Source organism: Podarcis tiliguerta (genome assembly GCF_965153285.1).
Source record: "Podarcis tiliguerta genome assembly, chromosome: 5".
Taxonomy (NCBI): Eukaryota; Metazoa; Chordata; class Lepidosauria; order Squamata; family Lacertidae; genus Podarcis; species Podarcis tiliguerta.
In genome coordinates, this window is record NC_139538.1 from 47056313 (window position 1) to 47070303 (window position 13991).

At 42.6% G+C, this 13991-nt stretch overlaps 1 protein-coding gene across 1 annotated transcript in view; it reads right to left on the reverse strand.

Annotated features, from left to right (window-relative positions):
• LOC310678221 (uncharacterized protein) overlaps window positions 1–13991 on the reverse strand; it is a 33574-nt gene that overhangs the window by 14370 nt on the left and 5213 nt on the right. Inside the window, exons 3-5 of the mRNA XM_083441729.1 lie at window positions 13076–13204; window positions 5938–6023; window positions 1206–1281 (exon numbers count right to left, since the gene is read on the reverse strand). Coding sequence (XP_083297855.1) covers window positions 1206–1281; window positions 5938–6023; window positions 13076–13204 — 291 coding nt within the window. The remainder of the gene's footprint in view (window positions 1–1205; window positions 1282–5937; window positions 6024–13075; window positions 13205–13991) is intronic.

Here is a 13991-nt window from a genome sequence, read left to right on the forward strand (position 1 = left end):
ATGGAGTAATGGACTGCCCTTATGAAAACTTAACACAAAATTAATTTCCTAGACAGGAATAATTTCTATATAATCTGTTGCATGTTCCTACTTGTGACATGTTTACACTGTCACAAGTGATGGCTGTGACATATGTCTGCTCTGCTGCAGGTAATGCAATGAGAAGAAGGCTCATTCTTCATGTACATACAACAAAACAAATATGTGTGTATTTGCTATATATGCAATTGGGTATGGAAGGCACATGCATTCCTCTGAGAAGGGATATCCATGTACTAATATGGTCTAAAGTTCTTAAACTAAATGTATTTTCAGCAAATAATAGACAAATCATTTTCTCTCTCCCTCACTTGCCAGTACTTGCTCAACATCCCATGCAGAAATAAACATGGACAGGGGAGATGTCCAGTCCTTTCTGAGCAAAGTAGAGTTAGAGAAAGGACCATGGCACAGTGGCAAGGAGGATGAGTTATGGACATCAGTTCCTGGCATCTCCTGTTAAGAAATAATCAGGTAACAGATGATAGGAAAGGCCTGTTCCTGAGACTGGGTAGAAAATAATGGGCCTTATAGACAAACAAACTGAGCCAGTATAAAACAGACTGAGTATTACAAAGCACTTCTTGCAAAATGAAATATGATAGATATGCACAGAATTACAACATACAAGTGGATAGAGGGTTCAGAAAATAATGGAAAGTTCAAACTGATGAAACGAATTACATCATACTGCAGGGAACACATATCATCTTTTTAATTAGTAATTTGCAACATATGGAATCGTAAGATGAACCTCCTCTAATTATCTCCCATGCTGCTTCAAAGAAAACAGAAAATTTCTGTATATAGAAATGCCATACTGTGCATACTTCACATTTTTATGTCTTTGATCTTCTGCCAACATATAGATATGAATCCTAGACTCTATTGTAAATCCCTCTATACTTTAATGCCGGAAATGTCTTTCAGGCACTTGTTAGTGCAGTGATGATCCAAACATATTCCATAGCCAATTTCCAGTTGTTAACCTTCTCCTATCTTGAAACTGATTCTGTTTTCCCACTTCAGATAAGCCGAAACATTGACTGGCCTAACCATTCGAAAGCATGAAGTAGCTGCCTCAGGTACCAGATAGTAGGGGACAATGTTAAGGTGCTGAAAGACAGAGGTCTGGGAGTTGCATGGCCTGTGCTATACATCCTAACCTCTTTGCTGGCCTCAGGCATGATGGAGAATGCTGCCCCATTGGTCTTTGCTTCAGGCAACATAATAACTTGTTCTCTGCCAGTGGAAGAGTAGGTAGTGTGAGTAACTGTATTATTTTAATGATATAACACATTGATTACAACACAAACTCTTGAAACACAAACACTGAAACTAGCAAAGGGAGGAATTCAGGAAATGGGTGGGACGAGGGTCCATAGCAGCATTTCCCAACTGAGTTCCCTCCAGATGTTTTGGACTCCAACTCCCATCAGCCCCATCCAGTATGGCATCTGGATCCAAGGGCAGACAATGGTTAACAACTTGGAACAGACACACAATTCAATCCTCTGATGCACACTCACCATTTGCAAGCAGAAGCATATTGCATTAGTTTTAACATAGTTCTTTTATGTTTGTGTATCATGATCCAGTGCAGGTCTATGCAGAAAGAATAGTGGTTACACACACACACACACACACACACGCACACTGCACAAACTTTGATTACTGGATTGTGTTAAGTATTGGCAACAGGGTAGTTCTAGTTCCTAATGCTTACTGGGAAACAGCTCCTATTTCCTCAAGAGTTACAGCAAGGGCCCATTCACATGGATAGGTAAGTCTGGAGAGTCTGAGTAGACAATACTATTTTTAAAAAATCCACATTGCTTGCCAGCGCTAGCTGGAGCTGTTTCTGCTTTTTACATACCATCACATCTAGTTTTCATATGTAGGAGACCTTGAATCCAGGCTCAGCTCAGTGTATAGTTGTATAGTGGATACAGCACCAGGCAACTTTCATGTGACTGGTTTAACTCCTGGCAGTGCTGGTGAAAACCTCTGCAGCCTAACTAAAAAACAAAACAAAACCCACATCACTGCCACAGCTTCAAATGGTCTGTGAATGAGTCAAGCCCAAATTTGTCAATTTCATCATGAGGCTCCCAAGCACAGAAGTTCTGTCCAAGTGAACAACTCACAACTCCAAAGTTCTCTCTTTCTAAAGTTAGGGATGATATAGGCGGATCCTGTGTCTGATAAAAGTAACAAGAGCAAAATGTTTTTATCAATTCCCCATAGACAATTATTGGGAGTTACTGAGCTAACATAAAATTGCAGCTGTTTTAAAAACACAATTAAATCAATCTTCTGTGAAATTTTCAAATATACATTAGCCTCTTCTCCACCCAACCTGTTTCTGTTACGTGAAAACTCTGTGCCTCTTTAAACATTTAGTTGTGTGTAGGAAACAGATTATCCTGTTTGCCTTTATTATGATACATGTCACTCTCTGATCCCTTTCATGATTTGTCAATTCTTCGGATTATTTAATAGCTCCACAGTGAAGTTTCAAGAGGTGACCTCAGGACTCTGCCATTATTTCCCCAACAGACAGAAAAGGACAGGGACCTTGGTGTGAGCCCTTGACCTTAGCTGACAGCCCAGCGGCGCCGACAACATGCCAGCAGGGGAGTGTTGGGGGCGGACATAAAAGACAGATGGCCCAATTCATCATACACTAGGAATAAATAAGAGCAGCTTCAAACACTGCTAGTGCAGTGATGACTGCACAGTCAACAAATATGGAAGCCTGCCAAACAATTATAAACACAAAGGATAGAATGGCTGATGCAAAGTGAGCCTAAGAAAGAACAGGAGGTGGAAGAGTGTGATGTGCACCTTCCTAAAGAAGTACTTAAAGGAATGTGATTTACACTAGCACAATGTATGCAAGGAGGTCTATTTTTCTGTCCTGAAAAAAAATTAAACATCACAGTCAGAAGCTAACTTTAACTGTCAGGATAAGGCTGCACACTTAACATGGGAGTAAGTCTCAGTGAACTGAATAAGACTTTTGAGTAGGCAGGCGTAGGAGTTCACTATTGATGACTGAACTTTCGCATTTGTGTTAGCAAAGGAACTTCAACATAGATGGTGTCCAGAGAGAAAAGAAACTGAAAATACTTTACTGCAGTGTTTTCCAACCTTTTTCTGACCATGGCCCCCTTCCAACCTTGTTTCCTTCCTGTGCCCCCTTTTACAATAAGTAAAAATCAATACAAATCTGAGGTTCTGCCCCCTAACAAAAATCCTGGCTATGCCCATGTCCTACCGGTAGAAGCATAGCTATTTTAATGTTTTCTTTATAAATAGAACATGTTTTATTTACAATTTTTATAATTTATACAAAATATAATTACATAAAATGATAGGAACACAATGAAATATTGTTGAAGCAGAAAAGCATAGAATCACGGAGCTGGAAGAGACCCCAAGGATCATCTTTCTAGTGCAATCCCCTGCAATGTAGGAAACTTAGCTAAAACATCTATGACAGATGGCCATCCAACCTCTGCTTAGAAACCTCCAAGGAAGGAGGGTCCAGAACCTCCTGAGGGAGATCTATCTTCCATGTATTATAAAAAGTAAATGGCACTTATTTGACCCCAGTTATTTGCTACCAGCACGAGTTTGACTAAACTGCGGGAGGCAGTGGGAGACAGAAGTGCCTAGCGTGCTCTGGTCCATGGGGTCACAAAGAGTCAGACACGACTAAACGACAACAACAATTTGTCACAGAGGGGGAAACCTACAGATACAGTCCAAAAGGTGCATAGGGAGTTTGATATATATGGGAGAATTTTTAAAAGTAAGTGGTCCTCACTGACCTGGTGCAAAAAGATCTTGTCATCCGGAGGAGCCCTAGCTGCCTAGATAAAACACTATAGCCCCACACATCCTTACCTGGGAGTAAGGTCCACTGAATGCAGTGAGGCTTTCTTCTGAGTAGACACTTAGTTATTTACTAGATGCAAGTCAGCAACACCAGAAGACCCCGCTCGGCTAGATTTCATCCTGCACCTTGCAGAACCGGGCTGCCGCTGCTGACAGGCCCTGCATCCCTTGGCAACATCTGAAGGCACCAGTCCGCTAGGTGCTGGTGTGGATTGCACCCTGTGCCTTGCAGGGTTAGCCCAGGCTGCCACTGGGCCCAACACCAGTGGCAGCAACAAGCAGCTCTGGCTCACCCAGCCCTACCCAATGCCACCCCACCACTGCACATACCTGACAAGCGAGTTCTGGCCTGCGGGCTCTACTGGCCAAAATGGGGGCCATAGCAATTGCCCTCTCCCACTAGAAACAAAGACTGCTCCAAAAAAATGTGTATGGCAAAAAGGAGCACTAGGCCCTGGTGGCCTCCCCCTTGTGATTGGCCAAGCGGATAGCCAGTTAATCAGGATTTAAAAACAAACAAACAAACATTCTCACTTCCCTCTGTGGCCCTCTAGCCTTGTGCTGTGGCCCCCGTTTACATGATTTTCACCTGTAGTCCCCTTAGGGGTATCATGGGGTCCCCCAGGGGGGGCCATATGCCTCCTGGTTGGGAAACAATGCTTTACTGGGTAAATTGAAAAAGAACACTGTATAACTTGAAGAGCAATAAACAGAGGGCTTTTGTCTTTTTATGTTAGGCCTTGTTCACATCCAGAAGACATTCAACAGCTAAACTTACGAGGCTGAAACTTCCACAGAACTGCACAGTCATTCAGAACACGAATTAGCTCAGTAAGGGTCATGCTATTCTGACTCATTGTTGCTAGGCAATACCTTCAACTTCACCCACCCCGGGTGGCTAACTATGAACAGAATTAACCCTTTAGTTACTAAGTGAATGATCCCTGCTATTGTACTTCCAGCTACAGTGATACCTTGGGTTACATACGCTTCAGGTTACATATGCTTCAGGTTACAGACTCCGCTAACCCAGAAATAGTACCTTGGGTTAAGAACTTTGCTTCAGGATGAGAACAGAAATTGCGCAGCGGCGGTGCGGCAGCAGCGGGAGGCCCCATTAGCTAAAGTGGTGCTTCAGGTTAAGAACGGACCTCTGGAACGAATTAAGTTCTTAACCCGAGGTACCACTGTATTTGTATCCTCCCTTTTTTTCAAGAGCTCAGGGCGGCATACATTGGAATGTCTTATTTTATCACCTCAACAGTGGCGTAGCGTGGGGGGTGCAGGGGGGGCCGGCCGCACCGGGCACAACATATGGGGGTTAGGGTTAGGGGGCGCAAATCCACGGGTTAGGGGGCACAAATTACTTGCCTTGCCCCGGGTGCTGACAACCCACGCTACGCCACTGCATCTCAACAATCCTGTGAAGTAGGGTAAGCTGAGAGTGCATGACTGGCCACAGTTGCACAGTGAGCTGCATGACTGAACATAGATATTGAACTTATGGCTGGTCCAAGTATTACAGTACACTCAGTGTAGGCAGACTTCCATCTTGCATAATCTAATTTAATTTCTACTAGCCCTCAAGGTCCAGTAATGGAAGCTAAGGGCAAAGAGATACACAAAAGACATGAACTCTTGAGCACATGCACAGCCCCAGAACTGTTTTATTATCTCAACTGAGCTCAGTCTTTTTACACAAAAATCTGCTCCTGTTTCCTTCCAACAAGCTTTCCTTGCACAACAGCCTAATTCAGACATTTTGTTGTTGCTCCTGTGAAATAAATGGGAATCTGGAACTGTTGTTTATGTATTGCAAACCAGTGTTCTACCAGTAGATCCCAGTCTCTTACATAAATGTTACAAAATTTCCTTTACAGAATCATTCAAAACTAAATCAGGGGCCACATGCAAATAATAATATGTCTGATGGATAAAATGTCAACACGTAAAGCTTTCCCCATAATTGTATTCCCATGCTAGAAAAAGGCTTACCCTGTTTAATTTGTGCTAGCCACACAGCTGGCACAAGGCAACATTCTTTTAGTTCCTGGACCGAGACTTCTTGCTGCGAGCTCTTCCTGTTGGAAGAGAATAAAACTCTTCAGAAGGGAAATTACAAGAAATGCCTCACATGCCTTCCTTCAATTGCTTAACAACAGTGCTGCATTATTAACAACAGCAGCACTTCCATATCTACCCTAATGAGCCTCAGAACATTGGCTCCATGTTTTGCTTTCTAACTTTCTTTATATATGTCCAAAATGACTTTTCTTTCTTTTATAATGGGGGTATCAGGGTGGGATGAACATGAAGATGAACTAGAAAATATTCAGAGTTCTACCCCCAAATGAACTTATTTCACCTTTCATTCATCTGGCACTTATGAGAACTACTTTCACGTGCAGTTCAGAGAGTTTTGAACTAGTTCAGTGAACTTCATTCAATTGAACTAGTTCATTCTAAGAACTAAAAGTCCCTATCCATGCACTATGGATGCTGATTTAATAAATGTCTATACTGTCCTTCATATGAGGATCACAGGGCAGTTTACAATATAAAAACACAAAAACACATAATATAGTAACAAACAAAAACAATACCCACCCACGCTGCCTGTTTGCTGTACAGGATGATAATAGTCTGGTCTTTTTCACATATGGAAATACGTGATAGTAGTAAAGAATACATGCAAGATAATGTACATCAAATACACATGCAATACAGACTCTATGATGAGAGCTTGCACTTCATGCAACACTACAGTCCTAACTCCATTTACCTGGAAGTAAGCCCCATGTAATTCACTAGGACTTACTTCTGAGTCTGTGAATCTACATAATTATGATCTGTGCCTGTCTGCGCAGGCATGCAATTAGGATTGGACAAATCAGCCTATCAGGATGTGTTTTTTATGTATAAATGAGCAATCATTATTTATTACCAGTTGGTAGTATTTTCCCCACACTGTGTAAATAACTTAATCAAACATATTTATTAAAAAGTAGCAATTGCTATAGAAACTTCACCTTCAGGCACAAACAGAAATTCTGTTTCTGATGTTTCCCTTTTTATAAGCTAACGAAAAAGCCAGACATTAAATGTGGCTTCCTTTTTGCAGATATATTTGTTGCTGCTGTTAGCACTACCACAGACTCATGGGCCTCCACAATTTGTTTTTACTATAATTCTTTTACTCTAACAGGTGCTCAGTAACACCTGTGTTTCTGTGGTTTTACCATTCAGCTAGTAGATGTTTGAAAGCTATTTGGAAAGCAGACAGAGATGAAGTATGTCTCTAATGAAGTAGTAACTCAATGGGTAGTGTATTTCTGGAGGATTATCTGAGGCCTCAGACACGTTGTAAGACATGAGGCTGAAGGCCAAGTACTTTCAACCCCCTGCAAATGCAATAATCCACCAGAAATGCTTTGACTGGTTTGTACCATCTTATTGAAGGCTCTGAAGCAACAATAATTTAAGAGAGTGATGGGTTAAAACAAGTGTGCTGCCTCACTTAATGGGGATTATCAGTATTCAGTTAGGAAGTGTGACTTGCTCTTACAACTATAAAATAACTTTCATTTCTTAAATCAACTTTAAAAAAAAAGTCACATGAGACTTTCCGGACAGCACATTGCAATAAAACTTTTACAAGCCAAGCAATCCACAAATCATTTTGACCGATGTGTCCATGACAGAGCTGTATTTGTTGGCAAGCATTTTCACCTTTCATCCCTTCTAAGGAAGTGCCTTAATTAAGTCTCTGCAGTTGCTTTGGCAGCCACACCCTATGTAAAAATATTCACAAGGCTGTACTGTGTGTATTAGTTAACATCTTGGTGATGCCCTGGAATACCACAGGATGGCCAGTTTCAAAATCACAGCTTGCTGACTTCCCCAAATACAGCATTCTAGTTTTATGACTAACACTGTTTGCATATCAGAAAACATGCCAAAATTATTCTAAGTGTCTTCGCATGAAACCAATACCCAGTCTGTTTGGAAACCGTATCTAAGCTATACACACAGAGTTGGAGTCAGACTAAGTGTGCAAGTCTGTTAATCTGTAGTCAGAAGTAAGCATTGTTGAGTTCAATGGGACTTATTCCCAGATGTGTATAGGTTTGCAAGCTAAATTTATTGAATTTAGCTCTCATAGAAATCCATGGAATTTAGGTAATGACTAACTTACCCCATTGATTTCAATAGGATCTAAGTTCAATTTTCTTAGATCAAGCCCGTAATGTGTGTTAATGGATGTTCCCCTGAAGTTTAAAATGAATAATAGCAGTTATAAATGCTGAGCTCCATCTTAAATTAATCTGGATATGGCAACAGCTTCACCTTTACTCAAAAAGAAATGTCTGACATCTTCTGAACTGATTTAGAACACTAATCCCCAAACATCTCAATAATGAGATTTTATGCTTAAAATAAGATGACTGTTATCACTAGCAGAGTCTGATAATAACGCATGTGACGGGAGTCAACTGCTTTTAGTTTTGTAAAACTAGCATGCAAACTTTCTTCCATACCATTGTTTCATATGAAAATGAAACGTCAAGGTATCTTTCATTTACTTTTGATCTTCTCTAGAATCATGCTTTGGTACTATAAGCTTCCCTGTATGATTGTGTGTGCATGTATGTACACACACACACACTTTGTGCTGCTTGGTCTATTAGGTGGAGGGGGGGGACCACAAACAGCAACACACAACATTGGAAAGATTGTTGTCTGCATTAACCTTTTCAGAAGGGGTTTATCCCTGTGCACTGGGAATTATGACATGAAATACTCCACTGTTGAAATTCGGTGTGAGGATTATCATCAGACTCATGTTTTGTTAACCTACAGCAGTTCCAGGCTCCTGTTGGCACACTAATAGTCTGAGGCTCTTGTTGCAAAGTTTTTGAAGCATTAACGCTTAGTACTAGGGAATGAAAATAAGAAACATTTCAACATCATGGCCATGCGGTGTGCTAATGACTGCTCGGTGATACCTTTTGTGTGTTTATGTCTTCAAACCCATATATGGTTCTTACAAAAATGAAAGCAGATGGATCTGCAGCAGCATAAGTATCCAAAGCCTAGCTCAGAAGCAAATGCGCATGGACCTCAGGGAAGGTTAGATTCACTGGTGAACTTTGCATCTAGATCTTCAAATAACTAGATTTTCCTGTGGTAAAATATTTCCAATGCATCTTCCCAAGTGGCGTATGAAGGAGGGTGCAGTGGGTGCGGACCGCCTGGGTATCATCCCTGAAGGGGATGACAAAATGGCTATGGGCTATGTGACACGGTGGCTCGGGCACCTGCAAGCGCCATGCTGCCCAAAATGGCAGCATGGGGCTTGCATCCATCCGCTGCCTCTCCCTCGGCCACCCTACAGCTGGGGGGGCAGTGGTGAGGCTCGATGCAGTGCGCCCTGCCCCAGCTTGCCCCGCCCAGTGGGTGGCTTACCTTGCGCACGTGATGCTCCAGGGGCCTGAGCTATGCCGCTGCATGGGGGGGGGGAATGAGCTACAGATTGCAAACAACAGGAGCAAAGCATAGCAAACAGGTCTGCTATCAACTACCCCTCTCAGAAGGCTTCAGCTGGGCAATTTGGGATGGGCAGCAAGCAGAGGGGTGCTGTGAGTGCCGTGGTCTTGGGCCAAATTTTGAGAGGGGGCGCAAATAGGCGCCCCCACAGCAGGCTCCTTCATTGGAGCCTGACTCTGCGCCAGCAGTTGCTAGAGATCTGTGGATTGCAGATTTAGCATCCAGCGCCGAGGGCCTTCTGGGGGTTCCCTCATTGCGAGAAGTGAGGTTACAGGGAACCAGACAGAGGGCCTTCTCAGTAGTGGTGCCCACCCTGTGGAACACCCTCCCTTCAGATGTGAAGGAAATAAGCAGTTATCCTATCTTTAAAAGACATCTGAAGGCAGCCCTGTTCAGGGAAGTTTTTAATATTTAACGCTGTACTGTTTTTAACACTTGATTGGGAGCTGCCCAGAGTGGCTGGGGAAACTCAGCCAGATGGGCGGGGTGTAAATGCATCATCATCATCATCATCATTATTATACAGTGGTACCTCTGGTTACGTACTTAATTCATTCCGGAGGGCCGTACTTAACCTGAAACTGTTCTTAACCTGAAGCACCACTTTAGCTAATGGGGCCTCCTGCTGCTGTCGCGCTGCCGGAGCACAATTTCTGTTCTCATCCTGAAGCAAAGTTCTTAACCCGAGGTACTATTTCTGGGTTAGCAGAGTCTGTAACCTGAAGCATATGTAACCTGAAGCGTATGTAACCCGAGGTACCACTGTATATATAATGCAGAAAAACCTTGGCCTCATATGTTTATTTATTCATTTTATATAGGCACTCGTCTATAGCACGGATGGGTTTCAAACATAACAGTACTAAAAATGCCAAATAATAAGTAGCAATAAAATATACATATTTCAGCTGTTTCTGGGCACAATTCAAAGTGCTGGTTATCACCTATAACACCCTACATGATGTAGGTCCAAGCTATCTGAAACACCATATTCCTGCATATGAGAACCTGCCCAGGTTTTGAGATCTTCAGGGATGCCCTTCTCAGTCCTACTACCCTCACAGGCCTGCTTGGTGCGGACATGGGATAGGGTCTTCTCAGTGGCTGCTCCCAAACTCTGGAACTGCCTCTTTGGAGAAGCTAGACTGGCTCCCTCCTATTTGTCCTTCAGCTGGCAGGTGAAGACTTTCTTTTCCAAAAGGCCTTTGGGAACTGACTGCTATAATGAAAGGACTGGTGCTGTGCTGTTTTTATGTAATTATTCGTATTTTAAAAACATTAAAATACAATGTTTAATTGTATTTTAATGATTGATTTTTCTATACAGTGGTACCTCGGGATGCGAACGGGATCCGTTCCGGAGCCCCGTTCGCATCCCAAACGGAACGCAAGACGCAACGGCGCGTCTGCGTGTCGCCATTTTCACGCATACGCGTGACATCATTTTGAGCGTCTGCGCATGCGCGAGCGGCGAAACCCGGAAGTAACATGCTCTATTACTTCCGGGTTGCCGCGGAGCGCAACTCGAACGCACTCAACCCGCAGCACATTTAACTCGAGGTATGACTGTATTTTTAGTGGGTTTTATTTGTAAACTGCTTTGAATTTTGTCAGGAAAAAAGGTGAAGTATAAATAACTATATAACAACAACAGCAACAACAACAACAACATAAATAAATAAATAAATAAAAAATTCTTTTCCAGATGTTTCTGGCTGGAGTTAGGCATTGGTTACATGTTTCCAGTTCAGTAGCCCATGGAATGATAAAGGGCAAAGCATTTGCATCTGAAGAAGTGACCAGTCTGCGTTCTAGTCTGGGATTACCTCACCAAAACAATGTTTAGAAGGTGGTTTAAAGTAAGTTAGCTCCAGAGTGTGGGCAGAGTGCAGATCCCAAGCTTGTAAGCAACAATGAGAAACTTTCTTCCAATTATACCTGGGGTGACCCCTTCATACTTTACTTGTGGGCTTTGGGAGACAACTGTTGACCACGAGGGAAGGAGGATTCTGGACTAGCACTAAAATGAAGCCAATGAGGTTGAACCTAAGGTAGAAGAAGAAGAAGAGTTTGGATTTGATATCCCGCCTTTCACTCCCTTTAAGGAGTCTCAAAGCGGCTAACATTCTCCTTTCCCTTCCTCCCCCACAACAAACACTCTGTGAGGTGAGTGGGGCTGAGAGACTTCAGAGAAGTGTGACTGGCCCAAGGTCACCCAGCAGCTGCATGTGGAGGAGCGGAGACGCGAACCCGGTTACCCAGATTACGTGACTACCGCTCTTAACCACTACACCACACTGGCTCTTCCTCTGTTCTTATTCCCTTAAAAACAGAGGACATACCCAAGGTAAAACAGAGGTAAATATGTTCCAATATGCTTCTTCTACTTAAATATTTAGACCTTTATGGTGGCAGTGCAAGATTTAGGAAAGATATACCACAGCATCCATGAGTCTTGCGCTGAACCTGCTGGTTATTTTGCAATCAAATACTCTACTGTCACTTATACATGCAAAAAAGCTGACTTACCAGATGGTCCGAGCTATGGCAACTTATTTCTTTATTGACAATATGCATATTTTACTATTACATTTTGGTGAAGGCTGCCACTGGTGTGCAATCTTTATAACTACAACTAATCCAGAATGTAGCAGCTAGACTGGTGACTGGGATTGGCCACCGAGACCACATAACACCGGTCTTGAAAGACCTACACTGGCTCCCAGTATGTTTCTGAGCACAATTCAAAGTGTTGGTGCTGACCTTTAAAACCCTAAATGGCCTCAGTCCAGTATATCTGAAGAAGCGTCTCCACCCCCATCGTTCTACCCAGACACTGAGGTCCAGCGCCAAGGGCCTTCTGGCGGTTCCCTCACTGCGAGAAGCCAAGTTACAGGGAAGCAGGCAGAGAGCCTTCTCGGTAGTGGCACCTGCTCTGTGGAACGCCCTCCCACCAGATGTCAAAGAGAACAACAACTACCAGACTTTTAGAAGACATCTGAAGGCAGCCCTGTTTAGGGAAGCTTTTAATGTTTGATGCATTACTGTATTTTAATATTTTGTTGGAAGCCCCCCAGAGTGGCTGGGGAAGCCCAGCCAGATGGGCGGGGTATAAATAAATTATTATTATTATTATTATTATTATTATTATTATTATTATTATTATTATCAGTTGTTGCTATTTTAATTGTAATTTTGCATCCACGAGCTGCAGAATTTGAAAGCGACATTTTTGTTTTGATACGCAGTGCTTGTTATTTCAAGTGACTTACACAAATCCGCATGCACCATAATTAAAATTCTGTCCTAATCATCAAAGGAAAGTGAAGGCCAAGGCAATGCATGTCATGCATATCTTGTTTCTCCACTGATCATCCGGTAAAAATAAATCACAACGGATGCCACATAACCTCTCCTTTCATTGTTTAAACAGCTAGAAAGGCTAATGTGCAAAACCCATTCTAGGAATCCCGTATGAGTATGAAAATATGCTGTACAATAACTATTAAACATTTCTATAATAACTCCAATACTTTTTAGTATTATAAATAATGTTACAGCCTAGTTAGTACAAGAGTGTTTCTACCTGCCTCGACTTTGCTGCTGAAGGGGCTTAGGGTACAGCACATGTGCATGTCCAATGCCCTCTGCCAGGAGGGGGGCTTTAATGTTGTGGAGGCTCCTTCTGCGATCACATAAATTGCAGTCGATAGGACTGCTGGTGGTAGCAAACAAAGAGACTCAAGGCAGATTGTTATGAACTGGGAGTGGAGCAGAGCCAGCCATGCATCTGCTGGTTCCAAAGCTGATCTGTTCCCTAGAGCAAAAGATTATCTCCTCATTCCCTCGCAAAAGTCTGCTTTGAATTGATCTGCCCTGTACAGTACTTTCCCCACTTCCTCTGTTGTGTCCCCGTGTCAATTTTTAGATTGTGGATTTCTCAGGGCTAGGCCCTCTTGAACCATGAATGGCACCATGCACATTGATGCTGCTATATGAGTAGTAAATAAAAACATGGCTATCTTACAGCAGAAAGAGAAATGAAACTAGTTTATATCTCAGAGTGCTACTACTATAACGGTAGTGTGTAAATGCTTTTTAGAAGGTAAAACTGGGATGCGGGTGGCACTGTGGTCTAAACCACAGAGCCTAAGGCTTGCCGATCAGAAGGTCCGTGGTTCAAATCCACATGACGGGGTGAGCTCCCATTGTTTGGTCCCAGCTCCTGCCCACCTAGCAGTTTGAAAGCACTTGAAAAGATTATACCATCCCAATCAAAGTTACAACAGTGACAATTCAAAGTTGATTGAAACCCTAAAATTGTGGTTATGTGTCATCAAGACTCAAGCAGGTGAAGATTTACAGTGGAGTAAAATGGTATTTTACAGAGACAAGACCATCACACAAACTTTCACAGATTCCACATTTGTCCAGGTTATCATGTGATAGGAGAAACTTTCCAACAGAGAGGCTTAGTCAGCTGATGAAAGCCACACACTGTA